General features: G+C 42.9%; 1 protein-coding gene across 1 annotated transcript in view; it reads left to right on the forward strand.

Moving 5' to 3' along the window:
• Positions 1–8,011: 8,011 nt before the first annotated feature.
• Positions 8,012–24,577, forward strand: part of LOC308413035 (neuropilin and tolloid-like protein 1) — a gene marked incomplete at its 5' end in the record, with an annotated part of 44,002 nt that continues 27,436 nt past the window's right edge. Inside the window, 3 exons of the mRNA XM_080907820.1 lie at positions 8,012–8,090; positions 8,797–8,931; positions 9,034–9,282. Coding sequence (XP_080763946.1) covers positions 8,012–8,090; positions 8,797–8,931; positions 9,034–9,282 — 463 coding nt within the window. The remainder of the gene's footprint in view (positions 8,091–8,796; positions 8,932–9,033; positions 9,283–24,577) is intronic.

The following is a 24,577-nucleotide window of genomic DNA, read 5'->3' on the forward strand; positions in this document are numbered from 1 at the left end:
TGGATGGCATCAGCCAGTATCACAGGCCCTGGTGAAATGAGGATGTATCACACAGCAGCACAGGCCCTGGTGTGGTCAATATGGCCTCACAGGGAGCACTGTCCCTGGAGTAATGTGGATGGCCTCAGCCAACAACACTTTCTCTTGTGAAATGTGGATGGTATTGGTCAGCACCACACACCCTGGTGTAATGTGCATATCCCCCGCCAACACCACTGGCCCTGGTGTAATGTGGATGGTATTGGCCAGCACCACAGGCCCTGGTGTAATGTGAATGGTAGAAGCCGGCATCAAAGACCGTGATGTAATGTGGATGGCCTCAGCCATGACCACAGGCCCTGGTGAAATGTAGTTGGCCTCAGCCAATACCACAGGCCCTGGTGAAATGTAAATGTCCTCAGCCAGTAGCACAGGCCCTGTTGTAATGTGGATGGCCTCATCTAACAACACTGTCCCTGGTGAAACATGGATGGTATTGGTCAGCACCACACAACCTGGTGTAATGTGAATGGCCTTAGCCAACAACACTTGCCCTGTTGAAATGTGGATGGTATTGGCCAGCAGCACAGGCCCTGGTGTAATGTGACTGTCCTCAGCCAACACCACTGGCCCTGGTGTAATGTGGATGGCATCAGCCAGTATCACAGGCCCTGGTGAAATGAGGATGTATCACCCAGCAGCACAGGCCCTGGTGTGGTCAATATGGCCTCACAGGGAGCACTGTCCCTGGTGTAATGTGGATGGCCTCAGCCAACAACACTTTTTCTGGTGAAATGTGGATGGTATTGGCCAGCACCACAGGCCCTGGCGTAATGTGCATGTCCCCAGCCAACACCACAGGCCCTGGTGTAATGTGGATGGTATTGGCCAGCACCACAGGCCCTGGTGAAATGTGAATGTCCTCAGCCAACACCACTGGCCCTGGTGTAATGTGGATGGCATCAGCCATGACCACAAGCCCTGGTGAAATGTAGTTGGCCTCGGCCATGACCACAGGCCCTGGTCAAATGTAAATGTCCTCAGCCAGTAGCACAGGCCCTGGTGTAATGTGGATGGCCTCATCGAAAAACACTGTCCCTGGTGAAATATGGATGGTATTGGTCAGCACCACACACCTTGGTGTAATGTGAATGGCCTTAGCCAACACCACTGGCCCTGGTGAAATGTGCATGATACCTGTCAGCACCCCAGGCCCAGGTGTAATGTGGATGGCATCAACGAGCAGCAGAGGCCCTGGTGGGGTGAAGATGGCCTCACAGGAAGCACTGTCCCTGGTGTAATGTGAATGGTAGAAGCCGGCATCAAAGACCGTGATGTAATGTGAATGGCCTCAGCCATCAACAGTGGCCCTGGTGAAATGTGGCTGATATTGGCCAGCACCACTGGCCCTGGTGTAATGTGAATGTCCTAAGCCAGTAACACAGGCCCTTGCGAATTGTGGATGTCATCAGCCAGCAACACAAGCCCTGGTGAAATGTGGATGGTATCATCGAGTAGCACAGGCCCTGGTGTAATGTGGATGGCCTTATCCATCACCACAGGCCCTGGTGTGGTGATGATGGCCTCTTAGGAAGAATTGTCCTTGGTGTAATTTGGATGGCCTCATCAAACAGTACGGGCGTTGGTGTGGTGAAGATGGCCTCATCCAGCACCACATGCCCTGGTGTGGTGATGATGGCCTCACAGGAAGCACTGTCCCTGGTGTAATGTGGATGGCCTCATCCAATAACACTGGCCCTGGTGAAATGTGGATGGTATTGGCCAGCAGCACAGGCCCTGGTGTAATGTGAATGTCCTCAGCCAACACCACTGGCCCTGGTGTAATGTGGATGGCATCAGCCATGACCACAGGCCCTGGTGAAATGTAGTTGGCCTCAGCCAATACCACAGGCCCTGGTGAAATGTAAATGTCCTCAGCCAGTAGCACAGGCCCTGTTGTAATGTGGATGGCCTCATCTAACAACACTGTCCCTGGTGAAACATGGATGGTATTGGTCAGCACCACACAACCTGGTGTAATGTGAATGGCCTTAGCCAACAAGACTTGCCCTGTTGAAATGTGGATGGTATTGGCCAGCAGCACAGGCCCTGGTGTAATGTGACTGTCCTCAGCCAACACCACTGGCCCTGGTGTAATGTGGATGGCATCAGCCAGTATCACAGGCCCTGGTGAAATGAGGATGTATCACCCAGCAGCACAGGCCCTGGTGTGGTCAATATGGCCTCACAGGGAGCACTGTCCCTGGTGTAATGTGGATGGCCTCAGCCAACAACACTTTTTCTGGTGAAATGTGGATGGTATTGGCCAGCACCACAGGCCCTGGCGTAATGTGAATGTCCCCAGCCAACACCACTGGCCCTGGTGTAATGTGGATGGTATTGGCCAGCACCACAGGCCCTGGTGAAATGTGAATGTCCTCAGCCAACACCACTGGCCCTGGTGTAATGTGGATGGCATCAGCCATGACCACAGGCCCTGGTGAAATGTAAATGTCCTCAGCCAGTAGCACAGGCCCTGTTGTAATGTGGATGGCCTCATCTAACAACACTGTCCCTGGTGAAATATGGATGGTATTGGTCAGCACCACACATCTTGGTGTAATGTGAATGGCCTTAGCCAACACCACTGGCCCTGGTAAAATGTGCATGATATCTGTCAGCACCCCAGGCCCAGGTGTAATGTGGATGGCATCAACGAGCAGCAGAGGCCCTGGTGGGGTGAAGATGGCCTCACAGGAAGCACTGTCCCTGGTGTAATGTGAATGGTAGAAGCCGGCATCAAAGACCGTGATGTAATGTGAATGGCCTCAGCCAACAACAGTGGCCCTGGTGAAATGTGGTTGATATTGGCCAGCACCACTGGCCCTGGTGTAATGTGGATGGCCTCAGCCATGACCACAGGCCCTGGTGAAATGTAGTTGGCCTCAGCCATGACCACAGGCCCTGGTGAAATGTAAATGTCCTCAGCCAGTAGCACAGGCCCTGTTGTAATGTGGATGGCCTCATCTAACAACACTGTCCCTGGTGAAACATGGATGGTATTGGTCAGCACCACACACCCTGGTGTAATGTGAATGGCCTTAGCCAACAACACTTGCCCTGTTGAAATGTGGATGGTATTGGCCAGCAGCACAGGCCCTGGTGTAATGTGACTGTCCTCAGCCAACACCACTGGCCCTGGTGTAATGTGGATGGCATCAGCCAGTATCACAGGCCCTGGTGAAATGAGGATGTATCACCCAGCAGCACAGGCCCTGGTGGTGTAATATAATCAATGTTGACAGTTTTATTTAACACAGAAAATAACATTGTCTCCTTCCCGAGGGCAGACGCTGACTGCCCCCCGTCTCCTGGAACCATCTGTCCCCTGTTGAGACATAACATTGCAGCTACAAGGACTTCCACATTGATTAAGATGATCAGTGTGTACTGCTCTGAAACAAGTGTATAATATTAAATGAATATTGCTTGATAAGCTACCACTACTTAAAACATAACAGAAAACATAACTGAGCACAAGATCACCAAGAATAACATCGTATAAGTGCTGTGTAAGCGCGTGCGGCCTTCTAAGCTCGAAGCCTTTTCCCCTCCATAGATCAGCCAGACATCGCGCTGACTGTAGCTTCTAACCCTTAATTAACTTGAGCACAACTCTAGAATAAGCAACAAACTGAAATATGTATAAGTTGATCATGGTTAGATCTGCAATGAAAAATCATATTATTATTCTGGTACCTGTAAGTAAAAGATCAAACTAAGGTCATAACAATCACTGTAATACAAAGGGTAATGTAAGGTCAAAAACTTCAATACATGTTTAATGCAAAGCTGGTTATATGATTCTAATGAACTAATAGTGCCATATTAAAATAATGAAACTAGAAGAAGAAAAAAACATCCCCTTTTTATTCTACACGGCTCAGACACACATATTTATGGCTTTATCTTATAGAATTCAATATCCCCGTGCTGGGCAAACAGGTTTTGCAGCTGTTTGAGCTAAGATTTTTCAGTTATTCACATAATGAAAACCTATACTTTGTTTTGGGCGAGAACTCCATTCAAATGCATGTAATAGAAACGCACTGTCTCGGCGAAATAAAGTGTTTTTGTACAACTTCATGAAGTTAGCTGTAACTTTTGATAGAAGGCTCAGACACACACATTTATGGCTTTATCTTATAGAATTCAATATCCTCGTGCCTGGCAAACAGGTTTTGCAGCTGTTTGAGCTAAGATTTTCAAGTTATTCACATAATGAAAACTTGTACTTTGTTTCGGTCGAGTTCCCCATTCAAATGCATGTAATAGTCAGAAACGCACTGTCTCGGCGAAATAAAGTGTTTTTGTACAGCTTCATGAAGTTAGCTGTAACTTTTGATAGAAGACTCAGAAATACATATTTATGGCTTTATCTTATAGAATTAAATATCCCCGTGCTGGGCAAACAGGTTTTGCAGCTGTTTGAGCTAAGATTTTCAAGTTATTCACATAATGAAAACTTATACTTTGTTTCGGGCGAGTTCCCCATTCAAATGCATGTAATAGTCAGAAACGCACTGTCTCGGCGAAATAAAGTGTTTTTGTACAGCTTCATGAAGTTAGCTGTAACTTTTGATAGAAGACTCAGAAATACATATTTATGGCTTTAGCTTATAGAATTCAATATCTTCGTGCTGGGCAAACAGGTTTTGCAGCTGTTTGAGCTAAGATTTTCAAGTTATTCACATAATGAAAACCTATACTTTGTTTCGTGCGAGAACTCCATTCAAATGCATGTAACAGTGAGAAACGCACTGTCTTGACGAAATAAAGCGTTTTTGTACAACTTCATATAAATATGTGTAACTTTTGATAGACGACTGAGACTCACATATTTATGGCTTTAGCTTATAGAATTCAATATCCCCGTGCTGGGAAAACAGGTTTTGCAGCTGTGTGAGCTAAGATTTCCAAGTTATTCACATAATGAAAACCTATACTTTGTTTTGGGCGAGTTCCCCATTCAAATGCATGTAATAGTCAGAAACGCACTGTTCCCATCTAGACCTCCTTATCATGACTTTGATAACCTTCTATCGCCTCCCCCTTCATCACAGGCCAGGAGAATATGTTCCTTTGGCAACTCCTCAACCTCGGCTATTAAAATGGCATGGGAGCAGGATTTGGGGTGTGTGATTCAGGATGACTCTTGGGATAAAATTCTTTACCGGGTCCATGGCTCCTCATTATGTGCCAAACACGGGCTGATTCAATGTAAGATTTTGCACCGTGTACACTGGACTAAAGCCAGACTAGCTCAAATATACCCCAACCTTAGCCCTGATTGCGACCGTTGTCATCAAACACCTGCCTCTCTAATACATATGTTTTGGTCATGTCCATCCCTCAAACAATACTGGATTAATATTTTTCTGACTTTATTAAAGATCATCCAGCTAACCCTCCAACCTGTGCCCTTAACTGCTTTGTTTGGGGTTCTTCCTGATACAGTTGCCTTGCCGACGCCCCAAGCGAATCTGGTAGCATTTCTCACCTTATTGGCAAGACGCAGAATATTGTTATTTTGGAAGTCCCCTTCTCCCCCATCCTGGGAAATCTGGATCAGAGACACTTGGCATTTTAGCAAACTCGAAAAGATTAAATTCACCCTGCGTGGGTCTATGGCCAAATTTTTTAAGACCTGGCAACCCTTTTTTGACCATGTTCACACTTTGCGGTCTTGCAACGCTCCCAATTAGCCAGCTCAGACTTTATTATATTTTATTTTATCTTATGTTTAAGTAAGATGTTTAAGTTTAAGTATATGGACTCTATTGTGCCTGCGCCTTATGATGGCATTTACTTACCTACTTTATACATATTTCTTTTCTCTTACAAAATTGACTTATCTCTACAACTAAGCTGACCACTCATTATGTTTGTGTTTTGTTGTTTTTTTGTTTTGTTTTTTTCTTGGTTTGTGTGTTTTGTTTTTTCTGTGTCTGTGCGGGGGTGTGGGCTTTGAAACTCTCCAGATCTCTCTTGTGCACTCAGGAACTGTTATCTTGTACTCCAGGGTTTGCTACTCGTATATTAGACTGGACCCTTTCTTTTTTCTTTTTGTACACCCACTGGTACTCCTATAATTATGAGGTGGGAGTGTATGTTTCATATTGTTTTATGTTCTTCAAAAAGAAAACGGCATATTGTTCAATTTGTCTTTTGTAAAAATGGATGCAGAAACTTTAATAAAAATATCTGGGGGAAAAAAAAAGAAACGCACTGGCTTGACGAAATAAAGCGTTTTTGTACAACTTCATAGCTGTAACTTTTGATAGAAGACTCAGACTCACATCTTTATGGCTTTATCTTATAGAATTCAATATCCCCGTGCTGGGCAAACAGGTTTTGCAGCTGTTTGAGCTAAGATTTTCAAGTTATTCACAAAATGAAAACCTATACTTTGTTTCGGGCGAGAACTCCATTCAAATGCATGTAATAGTCAGAGTCTTCTAACTTTTGATAGAAGACTCAGATACAGTAGCGGTTATTGATATGGGCGACACAGGTGGTTGCCTGGTGCGGCATCATGGTGGGGGGCCGCATCACGGGCATCGAAAAAAAAAAATTTGCTCGTACTCATGCTGCCCCGACGTCATGCCAGCGCATACTGGGGATGGCATAGGCACCGATCGGTTTTCTATCGCCCATTTGCTGGGAGTAAGGGCGCCCTCCGTTTGCGAGGTGCGCCTGGTGCTTGCAGCACAGGGAGGAGAGGGCGGGGCTGCGGGGGATTCTCTGGCTGGAGCAGCATCTAATAACCAACTCGCAAAATAAAACAAAATAAAAACAAACCAACAAACACGAAAACACCAGACATTATGATACAGACATAATTTGCACCAATGTTTTTTTCGACATTCTGTTACAGATTATGTTTTAATATTAATTAGTCATTGTCAATTGTTGACTTGTCCTGTTGTCATTGTATGACAAATAATGAAGGCTGTCTGGTAGCTGTTTGCATACTCACTCTCTCTCTCTTCATATGTGTGCGTGTGTGTATGTTTCTCTGGTGAAATTCAGTATGGTTCCGACAACAGTTTTATGTTTGTTATGTTTTATGTACAATCCTTAATATTTATACACACATTTATACACACACATACACATAAAGTTTATATGTGTGTGTGTGTGTGTGTGGGGGGGGGGGGGGGGGGGGGTCGCTCAGGGCACCAAACAGGCTAGGACCGCCACTGGATATATCTTCGGGTTTTGCTTCAGATTTCATGAAAACAGACATAAATTTGCCTGTTTGATAAGTGCTGAACATTTTATTTCATCCAATTAAACATGAAACCATTTAATGGGTACAACTGCATTTTTGTTATAGTAAATTTTTTTTACTATTATTAATATTTTTGAATTGATTCCAGTGAACTGTATTGATAACTGCGCTGACTGCGTTACTGGAGGCTGGATTAAGGCACCAAGCCTCGGGACAGCGCAGCCTTGTGAATGACTGGAGGCTGTATCTTTTCAGAGGATTAAGGCAGCCTAAAGGTGGAGCAAAAATTGTGAAGGTTGGTGGCGGACGAGAGTGTAATCTTTTGAGCCGACGGGGACGCACGGCGGGAGAGATGGACAAGCCAGCTCTCGGATTTGGCGAATTCTCTGAGGAATTGGTGGGTTGATGGACACTCTTTAACCAACAGCAAACTGAACTACACATCCTCGGGGAACAGACATGCTGCACAAACTTGTGCTGCAAATCGGTAAGTTCCCTGAAACGTTCACTTATTGAACATAGTTCAGTAAGTAAGCGACCCTTGTTGTTCGTGCATGTGATTCAAAAAATAAATATATCAAATAGCTTTTATCTATAAGAAAGTAAAAACAGCAGCCACCGATTTACAGTCTCCTAGTCTAACCGGTGTTTATGCTGGTTTAGTTATCTGTTGTTGCTTTTTCAAAGTAAATACAAGCAACTCCCTACGAACAACGTCATCTTTAACGTCTTCTTTTTTGTGTCCTGTCAGCTTTAGCAGCAAGCCTCCTCTCACCTGAGCTGTCAAGTGCCACAGCTACTAAAACAAAAGCTCAAGGTAATCTATCACATCTTGCCATATTATTCATGTAGCTGCAGAGGGCAGGTGGCCTGATACTCGAATACTACTCTGGGTTTTAACCTAAAATGTAGTGAAATGTATGAATATTAATCTATCATGAGAAATAATAAAACTAATTATTAGATTGAGTGGCAGCACGGTGGCATGGTGGTTAGTACTGTTGCTGTACAGCAAGAAGGTCCTGAGTTCAATTCCACCATCAGGCTGGGGTCTTTCTGTGTGGAGTTTGCATGTTCTCCCCGTGTTTGCGTGGGTTCCCTCCGGGTACTCCGGCTTCCTCCGGATAATCCAAATTGTCCAGGGTGTACCCCACCTCTCGCCCTATAACAGCTGGGATAGGCTCCAGCGACCCTGATAAGTGGAAGCGAATGGATAGATTAGATTTTGTGATAATGATCTCATGAGAAAAGTGCAGTGATAATATTAAACTAATAAAATATCAATATAGTGCCAAAAAGTACTGTAGCACAGTATAGTAAATAATTAGCTAACCTGTAATGCTGAAAGTCTTCTATTTTAACCTTTTTCCATTGTTTCTGGCAGTATCTTCTCAAAAGATGGAAAAGTTTGACAAATCCAATTTGTGCTACAAAAATATGGATGTTTTAAAACTAAAGATACAAGGATGTGATCTACTTTTGGTAAACTGTGTACTTTATATTGCCTGTGTACCCGCTTCTAGTAAAGAACAACTCGGGTGTGACACCAGCTGGGGAGTGTGGGACCTGGGTAAAGAAGCCTAATGGAGGGTATTTCACATCACCGAATTACCCTGAGAAATACCCACCTGAGAGGGAATGCATCTATATTATAGAAGGTGAGACCTTATCTTGTTTTGTTTTTTAGCATCCTTACAGTACCACTTCCCACTCCTCCTGCTGTTAACTTCACCTTCTCTCAACCTCTTGGCCTGTTGTAGCCTCTCCTCGGCAGTGCATCGACCTGTTCTTTGATGAGAAGTATTCCATCGAGCCCTCCTGGGAGTGTAAGTTCGACCACATTGAAGTCCGCGATGGTCCCTTTGGTTTCTCTCCCATAATTGGTCGCTACTGCGGGCAGGAAAGCCCGTCATATGTCCGCTCCAGTGGGAGGTACTTGTACATCAAATTTGTGGCTGATAGTGAACTCGAGGCCATTGGTTTCTCAGCACGGTATAACTTCACAAAAGGTGAGTGAATGAAGCCGTGAGCAAGTTTCGTCTTCATAAAAGCTGTATTTTACACCAAACAATTATTGTTAATATTAAGCATCATTTTTAAATCAGTCACTCAAAGAGACAAACCCTTGTAAAACTGTAGCCCAACAAGTTCTCTTCAGTTTGAGCATTGCCTTGCACATTCTTTCAGTTTTAAGGTCAGGATGTACTCAAGTGTTCTCCATCAACAAAGCATTAAAATGTTTAAATAAATTTGAAGCACATTACCTTCCCCGGAGTCAAAGGCATAGCTAGGTGGAGAATATAACTCAGCATTTGGCAAACAGACACTGTTTGCCAAATGCAAATGGTTCAGCACAGACTAAAACGTTGCTTGACATCGACAAAACAGATATGATTGCATTTACTTGTATGTTTAAATAGAAATGGGACTGAATGCTAACATGGTTGGAAAAAAGGAAGGAAAAATAAAAGAAAAATGCAGATTGTTCTGTATAATCTAATTTATTGAGGAAGGTAATCAATCAAATCAGAGATAATTTGCGAGTATAATGTCTGATGACTCATGAGTGTATTAATCATTTATTGCATGTATTTTATTAATCATTTACAGTGGCGGTCCTAGCCTGTTTGGCGCCCTGGGCGAACATCCCACCCCCTCTCTCCACACACACACACACACACACACACACACACACACACACACACACACACACACACACACATTAAACTTTATGTGTATGTGTGTGTATAAATGTGTGTATAAATATTAAGGATTGTACATAAAACATAACAAACATAAGACTGTTGTCGGAACCATACTGAATTTCACCAGAGAAACATACACACACATATGAAGAGAGAGAGAGTGAGTATGCATAGTATTCAAACAGCTACCAGACAGCCATCATAATTTGTCATACAATGAAAACAGGACAAGTCAACAATTGACAATGACTAATTAATATTAAAACATAATCTGTAACATAATGTATTGTTTGGAGTTTAGTCTGTTACTGTTACTATTTTTACCATTTCTTCTTGGAGCAACTGTAGCCCACATCATTTCTTTAGGGGTTAATAAAGTATTCTGATTCTGATAGTTTCAGGATACATGACCTGCCATTATCCAATGACACATCTGCTTACCTGTATCTTTTACTTGTTTCTCCTCCTCTTCTTTTCTCTTTTTTCTAAGCTGAGCACCTAATGGCTTTGAACTTTTCTTGTCCATCTTGGTTTTAATTTTGCATTCCAGTAGGAACACCCATTCCCCAACCCGAGGATCACCACAACATAACCTAATAGACCTATGTAACCAATACATCTACTCACCAAAGAATGAGTGAAGCAATATGGATAACAGCAGAGGACAATTTATTTAGGGTCTGATGGCAATTTACCATCTGTGTCCAGCACTTTAAAGGATTGATGGACTGGAGCACATACGTCCTTAACCTACCCTCTTAAACATCAGCTTGACGCTGATACATCAAAGGAAACTTAACCGACTCTAAGTGCAAATGTTTCAACCTGAACAACTTAAAACTTCTCTGGGATACAATGTAAACAAAGACAAGAAGAAGAAAAAAGAAAAAAAATATTTCCATCAATAGCCACTTCTCCTAACCAGGAGACAAGTGAATATATTGGTGTAAAGAGTCTTTTTTTTCTCAGTGAATATACAAGTGAATATATTGGTGTAAAGAGTCTTTTTTTTCTCAGTCCTGGGGTTGTAACACCACAACCTCCTCAGTCCGTAATCAGAGAGTGTCTATTTGACAATAACCAAAATGTCTTTGGATAGTCTTTGTGAATGCAACCCCCCCCCCCCCCAAAAAAACAATGGTGTTAGCTGGCCAGCAAAATAAAGAGAGTGTATGGCACTGAGTGCGGGTGTGTGTGTGTGAGTACTTCGGTCCAAATAATCGAGGTCCGGATGGATGAATGGATGGCAGCCGCCGGTCCTTTAATGGCACCAGCGAGACAGCACAGTAGTAAGGCAGTAAGGCAGCACAGCAGCGAGGCAGCACAGCAGCGAGGCGTCTGGCAGGAGAACGAACGATAGTCTTTTTTTAAGGCTAGCTCACCCAAGCTTGCTCTCTGGCACAGCTACAAGCCATGTGAGCTCGTAACCCCACAGTGACATATGAACTTGGCTACCAACGTCTGCTTAGCATGGCAGCTAATTGTCGAGCTTGCTAGCTTATCCCCAATTAGCGATTAGCACCTTAATAACCATTACTACACATCACATCATAGCAAACACATGATAACCAGAGATGTGCAGTAATGTGTTACTGTAATCCGATTACTTTTTTCAAGTAATGAGTAAAATAAGGGATTACTGTTGCAAAAACGGTAATTAGATTACCGTTACTTTCCCGTAGGAACGCTGCGTTACTGCGTTACTAAAACCGTGATTATTTTGCAAGAATGTCTCATGACAGTGATGTAAGCAAGTGCGACATTCGTGACAACAGCTGTGTGCAGATCAACAATGGATAATATATCGAGTGCGGGAGAGAGTATGAGCGTTTAAAGCGTGGAAGTACTGACCTTATTTTGAGTTTGATTCCATAAAAAGTGACAAAAACATTAGCGTCTGTTGTGCGTGGGAAGAAAACTTCTTTTTACAGCGAAAAAAACCCCTAAACTTCCAAGCAAGCACTGAGTGCGCTACGACGTAATGGGAAATTCACAGAGAAACCACAAATTAATACTAGTTCATGCCAACACATATCACTGCATATAATCTAACAGTGGAGTCGGGAACAGTTTTTATAAAAAAACCAAAACAGAGGTGCCAGACAATGCCTTACGTACAAAAACAATAATTACAATAATTTTTCTGATCACAGAGAAAAATTCCTAGCTCATCTGCTATTTGTATGAAAAGCCTGCAGATAATTATCTGAATCCAGTTGCTCAAGGCAAGAAAAGGTCCCAGTCTTTAGATTCCTGCCCATTCCTGAGACACGTTATAATTGCAGTGTCATCTGAGTATTTCTGGATTTGGCAAGACTAAAGATATATATTTGAAGTCTGCTGTATACAATATAAAAAAAGTGGAGCCAGGACAATCCCTCTAGAGCCCCCATGCTGCTCAGTAATGTTCCAGAAATGCTGTTCCCCAACCTGACAAAGTTGTGTTGTTTCTGTCGAACCAGCTCTGTTTTCTCTATATTCAAATTTTAACTTTGTAATCATATGCACTAGAGCTGATGTAATAGCTAAAAATTTTACTTTACCGTGTGCTTGGTTAGCACTGTTGCCTCACAGCAGTTCAATTCCACCAGGCTGGGGTCTTTCTGTGTGAAGTTTGCATGTTTTCCCCGTGTTTGCGTTGGTTTTCATTTTCCTCAGTCCAAAGACATGCAGTTTGTGGGGATAGGTTAATTGATTAATCCAAACTGCCCATAGGTGTGAATGTGAATGTGAGTGCAAATGATTGTCTGTCTCTGTGTGTTACCCCTGCAACAGTAATTGTCCTGTTAACAGCATCCGCGTTTAATTATTAAAAGTACCAAATAAACAATTATAATTACGATATTGACCTGTAAAGGGTGTACCTTGCCTCTCGCTATATGTACCCTGCGTCTCCCTGGGATATGCTCCAGCACCCCCCACGACCCTGGATAGTATAAGTGGAAGAGAATGGATGGATGAAGCTAACTGATTCTACAGTATTTGTAAAAGTCTTCAGTTGCAGAAATTAATATTAGACTTCTTTTTAAGGACCTTTTCAACATTTTCATTTTATGCATGTTTCCATGAAGCAGTATTGTTTGGAAACACTACAGATTTTGTTCCAGTTCATTGCTATTGCTGTATATCTTTTATCTATATATTTATCTATGATGCTAGATCACACGAATCAATTAGCTAAACTAAAATCATAATGCCATGGTGACCTGTAATATTCGGCTTCAAAATTCAAACATAACACAATTACCAAAGGCCTTCGAAACATGGTGTCTAACCAGATACTTGGCCCTGGTGTGGGTCAGTAGATGTTTTAAATTGCAGTCTCAGGTAAATGAGAATTTGGCTCCCTGGCACTTTCATCTCGCATGATGGCATTTGGCTGATAGTTCTTAAACCGTGATGGTGTTGACTTCATCAATACAGGAGCCAGACAAAATAAGTTCCATAACACAAGTATCTTGTCTGGCTTCAGAAACAGATTGTGGATTTTACTGGGCTAGTCCTGAGAACACTGGCTGATACCACAACCTGTAACCTTCCTTGCCCTGTCTGTGAAGGTTCTCAGTCATCCAGGTCATCATAGTCAAAGGAGCTTGCAAAGAGAGGTGAAACGCCTTCAAGCAACTTAAAGAAGTCCAGACGCTTTTCTTTGCAAGCTCCTTTGAATTGCCCTGGTCTAGTTTCTCAAGTTGTATGTAGCATAACCAGGCCAGAAGTCATAGTCAAGTTGGGGGTGTTTGTCAGGTTTAAAGCCACAAAATACAGTCAAGGAAAAGGATCAACACATGATTAAATAATCAAAGGCTTAGTGATGTTTGGAGGCCATTGCCTGGTGTGGAAGAGGAAATGGAGAGCTGCAAACTGAATCCTTTTGAGAATTTTATACACCTCATATACTGTATGTTAAGGCTGCTGACTGGTTGCCTGTCCCCTTAATCCCAGTAATGATCTTTATTAATTCCTGCGCATCCGTCATACCTTTTTACTGACATTTGAGCTCCAGGCACTGATATTGTATTAGTTATTGGATATCAGTGCCTTTACCCTTTAATATCCTTGATCCTCAGTTTTCCCAGAAAATAAAGACATTACAAAACAGCTTGTAAAACATTTCCAGGGCAATTATTTTTAAATCCAAAATAAGAAAGACTTGATTTTCACAGTCTTTGAGGGAGTATATTATTGATTTAGAGAAAAATTAGTCCATGGGAACAGGGATTTTCCTATTTAACAGCATTCTGAAGTCACCGAAAAGTATGGTCACCAACTCCACTGTTAGATTATATGCAATGATATGTGTTGGCATGAACTGGTATTAATTCGTGGAAGCTGGAACTTTCCATTTAATGCCATTCTGAAGTTATGGAAAGACAAGCTCCTATAAACAAAGTCAAAAGGCTTTTACTCTGAAATGCAAAACGAGATTGATTTGAGATGGAGATGTTACCACTGTTGAGGTTGTGTATGGTTTGCATGAACTCCAGTTACTTAGTGGAAACAGTAATTGTCCTGTTAACAGCATCCGCGTTTAATTATTAAAAGTACCAAATAAACAATTATAATTACGATATTGACATGATAAAACTGTGGGGTTGTATACTGTCAATGTAGAGTGAAATGATCTTGTGGAAACAGCAACTTTGCTTTTAATGGGATTCTGAAGTCAGTGAAAGAGTGGGTCATACATGGGCAATTTCAACGGGCCATTACTTTAAAAGGCAAAATCAAGGCGACTCGAAATTGACTTGATATCCCCGTGATAGTGTACACTGTTGATCTTGAGTGAAATTATCCCGTGGAAACAGCAATTTTCATTTTTAGAGCATTTTGAAATCGTTAAAAGAGTAGGTTGTATATGGGCAATTTGAAACGGCTTTTATTTTGGACGTCAAAATCAGACTGATTTGATATTGATATGGTGTCACTGTGGGGTTGTATACTGTTGATCTAAAGTGAAATTATGCTGTGGAAATAGAAATTTTCCATTTTAGAGCATTTTGAATTCGCTCCAAGAGTAGGTTGTATATGGTGAATTTGAAAAGTGTTTTATTTTGGAAGGCAAAATCAGACTGATTTTATATTGATATGGTGTCACTGTGGGGTTGTATACTGCTGATCTAAAGTGAAATTATCCTGTGGAAACAGCAATTTTCATTTTTGGAGCATTCTGAAATCATTAAAAGAGTAGGTTGTATATGGTTCAAGGTTCAAGGTTCTTTATTTGTCAAATGCATAGTTATACAAGTATAACACACAGTGAAATGTAACCTGACACGCTCCTCAACATGTGCACAAATTTGGGGGGGGGGGGGGGGGGGGGGGGTAGAGGAAGAACATTTTATACATATATATATATATATATATATATATATATATATATATATATAGTATATACATTGGGTGAATGTGCAGTAGTAGCAGCCAGCAGGTGAATTCTGTACATTAATATGAATAGACATCTGACTATTTTACAGGATAGACAATATAAACATATGTAAAATTAAAGGAATTTGAAATGTACATTGTTCCTTGGTTTAGTGTCTGGAAGAGAGTCCTGTCTCAGTCAATTATAGATGATGTGAGAGGGCGGGTGTGTGTGTTTAGGGCCCGGATGGCTTGGGGATAGAAGCTCCTCTTGAGTCTCTCTGTCTTTGCCCGGAAGATGCGGAACCTTCTACCAGATTGCAGAAGTTGGAACAGTTTGTTGCCAGGATGGGACGGGTCCTTCAGTATCTACGCTGCTCTAGTCCGGCATCTCCTGGTGTAGGTGTCCTGAAGCGGGGGGAGAGCAATCCTGCAGCAGCATTCTGCTGTACGGATCACTCTCTGGAGAGCTTTTTGGTCCTTCACACAGCTGTTCCCAAACCACGATGTCATGTTCTGTGTGAGGATGCTCTCCACAGCGCCTGTATAGAGAATCCTGAGGATCTTTGGAGAGACCCTGAACTTCCTCAGTTGTCGTAGGTGATACAGGCGCTGCCTAGCCTTTTTGGTCTGGACCTGAATGTGGGCTGACCATGAGGGTTTGCTGTTCTTGGGCACAGGGATGATGGTGGATCTTTTGAAGCATGTGGGGACCACAGACTTCGCCAGGGAATCGTTGAAGATGTAAGTGAACACACTTGCTAGCTGGTCAGCACAGCAGATGGCCGGTGATGCCGTCTGGCCCCGCCACTTTCCTTGTGTTCACTCTCCTCAATGCCGCTCGGACGTCATGCTCCGCGATGCTGGTCACCGGTCTCTCGCTGATGACATCACTGTCCTCAGTAGTCAGGTGGTAAATAGCATTAGCCGCCTGGCTAACCTCGAAACGGGCGTAGAACTGATTCAGCTCGTTGGTGAATGCAGAGTTGGCATTGATCGGCGCAGTGTCCCTGGCTTTGTAGTCCGTAATGGTGCGTAGTCCGTGCCACATACTCCGTGTGTCGCCCTGGTGGAAGCGGGACTCCACACGTTCCCGGTATCGGCGTTTGGCATCTCTCACCGCGCACCGCACGCTGTACGCCGTATGAGGCCGCTTTGTAGGCGCTCATATCGCCAGTGGCGAGACCCGTGTTGTAGGAGGCGGTCCTGGCGTTTACTGCAGAGCGGATCGATCTGTCCATCCACGGTTTCTGGTTTGGGAATGTGGGGAATCTCGCAGTGGGGATAATCTCCTCCGCTAGCATATTGACGAAGCATACTGCTACTTCCGTAAACTCGTTGATGTCGACTGCGCATGCTCTGAACATGTCCCAGTCGACGTCATTGAGTGCGTCCTGTAGCGTAGCTTCTGATTGGGCAGTCCACCGTTTTACCTCGCTCGTGGTCACGTCTTCCCTCCGTATGTTTTGTTTATACTGGGGAATGAGGAAGATGGCGTTGTGGTCAGACTTCCCAAAAGCCGGGTGTGAGACAGCTTTGTAACCCTGCTTGTATGGCGTGTAGCAGTGATCCAAAATTCAATCCCCCCTCGTTGGACACGAGACATGCTGGTAAAAGTTTGGCATGACTTGTCTGAGGTTCGCTTTGTTAAAGTCTCCTGCTACAATGAGGGCTGCGCCCGGGTCCTTGTTTTGAAGCGAGCTCAGCACATCATGTAGTTCGGACAAAGCCATACCTGTGTCCGCTTGGGGTGGGATGTAGACCACCGTGGCGATGACCGAGGTGAACTCACGGGGCAGATAGAAAGGGCGGCACTTAATGCTCAGGAACTCCAGATGTGGCGAGCAGCCGCTGGAGAGAGTAGAAATGCTCCTGGCATCACACCACTTTCTGTTTACCATGAAACACACTCCTCCAACTTTGGTTTTGTTCGACTCTGCCGTTCTGTCCGCGCGGAGCACAAAGAATGAATCCGACGGAGTTACGGCCTGGTCCGGCACGGTGGGGGTCAGCCATGTCTCCGTGAAGCACAGAATGTTGCAGTCCCTCATGTCACGTTGGAAGGTGACCCTTGCTCTTAGGTCATCGAGCTTGTTCTCCATCGATTGTACATTGGCCAGTAGGATACTGGGCAGTGGTGCGCGATGCGCCTGCTGTCTCAGTCAGTTCCTAATACCAGCGCGTTTCCCCCGGCGCTTCTGGGCAATTTGAAACGGCTTTTATTTTGGAAGGCAAACTCAGAATGACTTGATATTGATATGGTATCACTGTGGGGTTGTATACTGTTGATCTAAAGTGGAATTATCCTGTGGAAGCAGAAATTTTCCATTTTAGAGCATTTTGAATTCGCTCCAAGGGTAGGTCATATATGGGCAATTTGAAAAGCCTTTTATTTTGGAAAGCAATATTAGACTGATTTGATATTGATATGGTATCACTGTGGGGTTGGACACTGTTGATCTAAAGTGGAATTACCCTGTGGAAACAGAAAATTTCCTTTTTAGAGCATTCTGAAACCACTGAAAGTTAGGTCTTAAATGGGTAAATTCAACAGGCCATTAATTTAAAAAGGCAAAATCAGACTGACTTAATATTGATATGGTGTCACTGTGGGGTTATATACTGTTGATCTAAAGTAAAATTATCCTGTGGAAACAGCAATTTTCATTTTTAGAGCATTCTGAAATTGTTAAAAGAGGTCTTAAATGGGCAATTTCAACAAGCCATTAATTTGGAAGGCAAAATCAGACTGACTTGATATTGATATGGTATCATTGTGGGTTTGCATACTCTTGACCCAGATTGAAATTCTCCTGTGGAAACAAGAATTTGTCTTTTTAGAGAAATCAGAATTCATTGAAATATTATTTCCCGTATGTGTCATTTGAAAGGGCTCTTATTTTGAAAGGCAAAATCATAGTGACTTGAGATTAACCTGGTATCACTGTGGGATGGAATACTGTCAATATAGATAGTAATTATTCTGTGGAAACAGCAATTTTCCATTTTATAGCTTTCTGAAGCCATTGAAAACGCACACCGATATATGGTCAATTTGAAAGGGTCATTATTTTGAAAGGTAAAATAAGAATGATTGATATCAGAATCAGAATCAGAAACTTTATTGTCATTGTCATGAGAACAACGAAATTAAGAATGGTCCCCGATCATTGCATCATCCCTAGCAATATCAAAATATAAATAAAACAATAAAATTCAATAAATAAAATAGATAGAATACTTAAAATACTAATAAGATATAACAGTAAAACATTCACATACATTCCCACACACATGCTTCAGACCGTGCATAGATTAACACAAGAGTGGCGTGATGGACATTTTTTTGTAGTATTCAGATGTGTTATTGCAGTTGGATAACAGCTGTGTTTGAGTCTATTAGTCCTTGCTCTGATTGCCCTGTACCGTCTGCCTGAGGGCAACAGTTCGAACAGGGAGTGGCCAGGATGTGAGGTGTCTTTTATGATGTTTTGGGCCTTTTTAAAACAGTGGGCGTTGTGTAGAACTTCCAGTGTGGGGAGAGGGCAGCCAGTGATCTTTTGGGCGGTGTTAATGATCCCTTGGAGTGCTTTCCTCTGAGCCCCTGTGCAGCTAGTGTACCAGATGCATATGCAGTAAGTTAGAACACTCTCAATGGTGGCTCTGTAGAAGGACACCAGCAGTCTCTGTGTGATGTTATTCCTCCTGAGAATTCTCAGGAAGTACAGTCTCTGTTGGGCCTTTTTCAGCAGCTCGGAGGTGTTCACACTCCAGGAAAGGTTCTCCTCTATATTGACTCCCAGGAAGCGGAAGCTTGCCACCCTTTCTACACAGTCCCCATTTATGAATAGTGGTTGGATCTCTGCCTTTTTCCTTCTGAAGTCTATTATGAGTTCTTTGGTTTTTGAAGTGTTGAGGAGGAGGTTATTGGCCTTACACCATGACGTCAGCTGCTCCACCTCGTCTCTGTACGTAGACTCGTCTCCCTTTGAAATGAGCCCCACCACTGTGGTGTCATCTGCAAATTTCACAAAGATGTTGCTGTGGTGGCGAGGAGTGCAGTCGTGTGTGTAGAGAGAGTAGAGCAGTGGACTGAGCACACAGCCCTGGGGTGAGCCAGTGCTGAGACTCAGGGCTGAGGATGTGTGATGGCCAACTCTGACTCTCTGTCTACGGCCCGAGAGGAAGCTATTGATCCACATGCAGGTGCTGTATGGAAGCCCCAGGTCTTGTAGCTTGGCCACCAGTTTGTGTGGAAGGATGGTGTTAAAAGCTGAGCAGTAATCCACGAAGAGCATCCGCACATAGCTACCATGCTCTTCCAGGTGAGTTAATGCAGCATGGAGTGCTGTGGCTACAGCGTCTTCCGTGGATCGGTTTGCTCTGTAGGCAAACTGGTGTGGATCCAGGCTGCGGGGCAGGGCTGCTGTGATGTGTCTGCGGACCAGCTTCTCAAAGCATTTCATTACCACTGGGGTGAGTGCCACCGGTCTGTAGTCATTCAGGCCGGTGATGTGGGGCTTCTTAGGCAAGGGGACTATGGTGGAGGACTTCAGGCAGAGTGGGACAGTCGCCTGTGCGAGGGATTTGTTGAAAATCCTGGTGAAGATCCCAGCCAGCTGTCCTGCACAATCCCTCAATATTCGACCTGGCACACCATCAGGACCCGCCGCCTTCGTCGGGTTAACAGCCTGCAGCATGCGCCTCACCTCGTGCTCTTCCAGGGTGAGGGTGGTGCTGCTATGGGTGGCGTGTTGCTGCTGTGGCTCCAATACCTCCGGTACCCTGGTCTCAAAGCGGGCAAAGAAGATATTCAGCTCCTCTGCCAGCTCCAGGTCACCGTCCGCAGCTCCGAGATTGATCTTATAGTTGGTTAGGTGCTGGATGCCTTGCCACACCTGCCGGCTGGTATTACTCTTCAAATGGTCCTCGATCCTCCTCCTATAGTCCCCCTTTGCCTCTCTGATGCCTCTCTTCAGGTTGGATCGGGCTGTGGTGTAGTAATCCCTGTTGCCAGACCTGAATGCAATGTTCCTCTCCTTCAGCAGCTGCCTGACCTCCCGGGTCATCCAGGGCTTTTGGTTGGGATAAGCCCGGATCCGTTTGACTGCTGTAACAGTGTCTATGCAGTGTTTTATATAGCAGAGGACACCGTCTGTGAACATTTCCAAGTCCTGATGTTCAAAGATATCCCAGTTAGTGATGTTAAGTGATGACGTGAGGAATCCTACTTCCGGGTCTAAAGTAGTCTGCGTTTAATATGGCTTTTGTCTTGTTAACATGTTTAATTTTATGTATTTTCTTCTATTTAATCTCAAAAAGCTCCTAAAACTGTCAGTGATCACTGTTGACCTTCCTCGGCTTTTATTACCGCTAATCATTTATTTAAGCTCAGTTTTTAAAACCTTAGGATGTAACTACAGCCCAGCCCATGCAGCAGTATATGAATGACTAACCTCGTATTGTGGATGGATTATCTCAGTTGTTCTCCTGGCTGAAGTTTGGTCCTTTTACAGCATCCTGCCATGCAATTACATTTGTTCCTGACCACCGAGAACACTCACGTTAACTTTTATCGAGTGGAAAAAAAGTTAGCTTGTTTATACTATGCTAACATAGCTGTGTCGCTAGCGGTCACGTAGCACATCATTATATACCAGCTAGCCCAACTTCAGTAACCCTACAAACGTCACTGCTGTTTAGTTTTCTGTCTTCATTTATGCTGGAAGTGATAACAGAGCTGTACGTTTTAATTTGTTTCCAAAACCCCGCAGTCAGGACATGCTATATTGTATTTAGATAGAAGCTAGCGAGCTAACTCCCTGCTAACTTCTAACTCCATTAAATGTCATAAATTCCGTTTTCATGGATGCCTGGATGTTAAACTCAATTGTTACACCTGGTAGAGCAGAACGCTGATCATTTTATTAAAGATGAAAGACTTTAGACAGTTTTTCAACTCTCAGTAATGCCATAGTGATCGTTTGATATATGGACCTGCAGCGGAGTTTAGGTCCAGATACGGCTAGTGACGTCAGACTGAACAACCGGATTGACATGGTATCACTATGGGGTTGTATACTGTCAATATAGACTGCAACTAGTCTGTGGAAACGTGAATTTTCCATTCTGAATTAATTGAAAAAGTAGTTAAAAAATAAACATTTAGAGGGCTTTTACTTTGAAATCCAAAAGGAGATGGCTTTAATATTGACATGTTACTACTAGAATACTAGGGTATGTCATTTGTATCCAACATTAGAGTGTGCAAACAAGACTAATTGATATTTATGAATGTGCTCTTAATTTACTGGAAGTTGGCTTTTGTTTAGAAGTCATGCTTCAGGATATTTTATTTTGAAATCAGGTTTCCACGTCTTTTGCCATAATACTTTGAATACACAGGGAACGTAAAACAAAGTGGAGGCTGGCTTGACTGCAATGCTGGAATTGGAGGCTGGCTTGACACCAGTGCACCAGGGTAAACCTCCGCCTACCCTACTCCTGCTTTACAGGTGAAAATAGAGCAACAGGACCGCTAGTCTTTGACTTTATTTATTTTCTGCTGTGTTTTACTTGCATCTATTTGAAAGAGTGAGTGTAAACACAAAAATATAGTGTAAATACTAGTGATTAGTTACTATTTTATGTGCTGGAATGTGCAGAAAATAGGTTTAAATGTTAAACTAATTTCTTCAAGTCAGAGAATGGTGCATATAATTTAATTTTTACTTGATGCATAAAGTTAAAAGATTAAAACGGATAAAACAAGTTTTAAAAAAATAGACTTTTCCATTTGATTACATTTTGTATGATGGATTATGCAGAAAAAGTAGAATTGGGCTGAAAGATCTATTGCTTTGTCACCTCTTCTGGTTGTAAATCATTTTTAAAAAGTAACTAAGTAACTAAGTAATTAATTACTTTTGAAAATAAGTAATCAGTAAAGTAACGGGATTACTTTTGGGGAAGTAATCAGTAATTAGTTACTGATTACTTTTTTCAAATAACTTGACCAACACTGATGATAACCAGTGTTGGGGAGTAACGGAATACATGTACCGCCGTTACGCATTTAAAATACAAAATATGAGTAACTGTATTCCGTTACAGTTACCGTTTAAACAGGTGGTATTCAGAATACAGTTTCTTTGTTGAAATAAATGGATTACACTGCGGTACTTTCCTGTTTCATATTGTCACGGGTCAGGACTGTTTGGGTTTTGTTTGACAGCTACGTTCTGTTGTTCTAGGCGGCAGCGTTACGGTTGCCATGGTTACAGGGCGACGCTCTCTCTCTCTCTGCGACTGTGTGTTTCCTGGGTGAGAGAGCGCCTTTTCGTTATTGTTGTTGTTGTTGTGCTAAGCTAACAGGCAGAATGCTACAAGCATAGCTCTAAAGAATGTAGCATCATGGGCAGTGTAGTCCGTGTTGCAGGGAGAATGGACTGCCATACACGTTATGGGTCTGTGAGCGCGAGGAGGGAGAAAAAGGGGAGTGGAAAGGTACGAGTTGTCATCGAGGAAAAAAGGGAGCTGGAAGCATGTAAATATAATAATAACCACTTCAGCCAAGACGAGTGCCTGACGAGCCCAGTTGTAAGTAAGCTATTAAGACTTGACCGTACACCGTGTTCGTGTTTTCCTCCGAAAACAATAAGTTCCGTTGGAGCAGCCTTTCAACGCCTCTCTCTGTCTCTCGCAAGAAAAGTTGACCCACACAACAAAGTAAAGCTATTTTTCGGCTACGAGCCGACAGGGACCCCGCCGTATTAGTCAGAGTTCCCTTTACTACAGTTCGGAGTCGCGGACCTTCAGTAATAGTAATAAATCACACAGCAATAGTACATTCACGTTGTTGTAAAAAGCATGATAATATATTAGGTAATCCAAAGTATTCAGAATACGTTACTGTCATTGAGTAACGTAACGGAATACGTTACAGAATACATTTTGGGGCATGTATTCTGTAATGGAATACATTTTAAAAGTAACCTTCCCAACACTGATGATAACACATGGAATAGTATAATATACTAGTGATGGGTCGGTTGCGAACGAAATGGCTCTTTGAGCCGGGTCTTTGACGTGAACGACGTGAGCCGGCTCCTTATCGCAAGCCATGGGTTGTTTTTTTTTCCTTTCTCTCACCCCACCCTCTCTCTAGCACTTTTTTCCCGCTTCACTCCGCACGCGAGCCTTGTGCTTTGCGCTGGGAAGACGGGGAAGGGGCGGTAGTTACACTGGCAGTAGCACAGAGAGAGAAAGAGAGCCAGGGACAAAAACAAAACTCCAAAAGACGTAAAAACTCCAAAACACGTACAAAACACAACAGAAGTGCTTCAGGATGCTAGGTGCAGTGTTGAGCTTTTGTTACCTAGTCGCTACACAAGCCAGCAAGTACCAATGACCTGATTTGGTGTGTGGTAGTAACAGGTAAATGAACTTTTTTTTATTATTATTTGAATATATATGAGTGCTTGTGTATAAATACACAAACCATACACATATGCTTTCAATTGTTTAATTTAAGTGATGTAGATAGCTCTGTTTTGGAAGTTCAGTTAACTCTGTGTGTTTTTTTTTTTGTTAATGTGTTTTGGAATTTGTACGTGCTTTTTGGAGTTTGTACGTGCTTTTTGGAGTTTGTATGTGCTTTGTCTCTAGGGGCCACCACATATATTTATATATAAAAAAATATATAAAACCACTTTTTTTTACACTAGCGATTCCTTTTGTGCATAATTTTATATTATTGTTAATAATACATTAATTAAAGCAACAAAACAACCTGAAGAGCCAGTTCGGAGCCGAAAGAGTTCTTTAAAAAAGAGCCGGAAATCCCATCACTATAATATCGCATCCACTTAACACACTGTTTGCTGCTACAGCTACACATGTTTCTTTTCCAAATATTTATTTATAAGTGACTTATGTATGTATGTATATATATGTATATATTGTACTATTCTTAGTTAGCGTATTGTCGGTCTTGTCTTAATGTTGGTTTAAAATGGAGCACTGTAACAAAAAATAATTTCCCCCAGGGATCAATAACGTATTCTGATTCTGATTCTGATTCTGATATACATACGAAACAGATTTTTACCTGGCAGGAGAACGAACAATAGTCTTTTTTTAAGGCCACTGCAGAAGAAGATATTCCCGACTAGCTCACCCAAGCTTGCTCTCTGGCACAGCTACAAGCCATGTGAGCTCGTAGCCCCTCCCGCTA

The sequence above is a fragment of the Rhamphochromis sp. 'chilingali' genome (genome assembly GCF_963969265.1).
Source record: "Rhamphochromis sp. 'chilingali' genome assembly, chromosome: 16".
Classification (NCBI taxonomy): Eukaryota; Metazoa; Chordata; class Actinopteri; order Cichliformes; family Cichlidae; genus Rhamphochromis; species Rhamphochromis sp. 'chilingali'.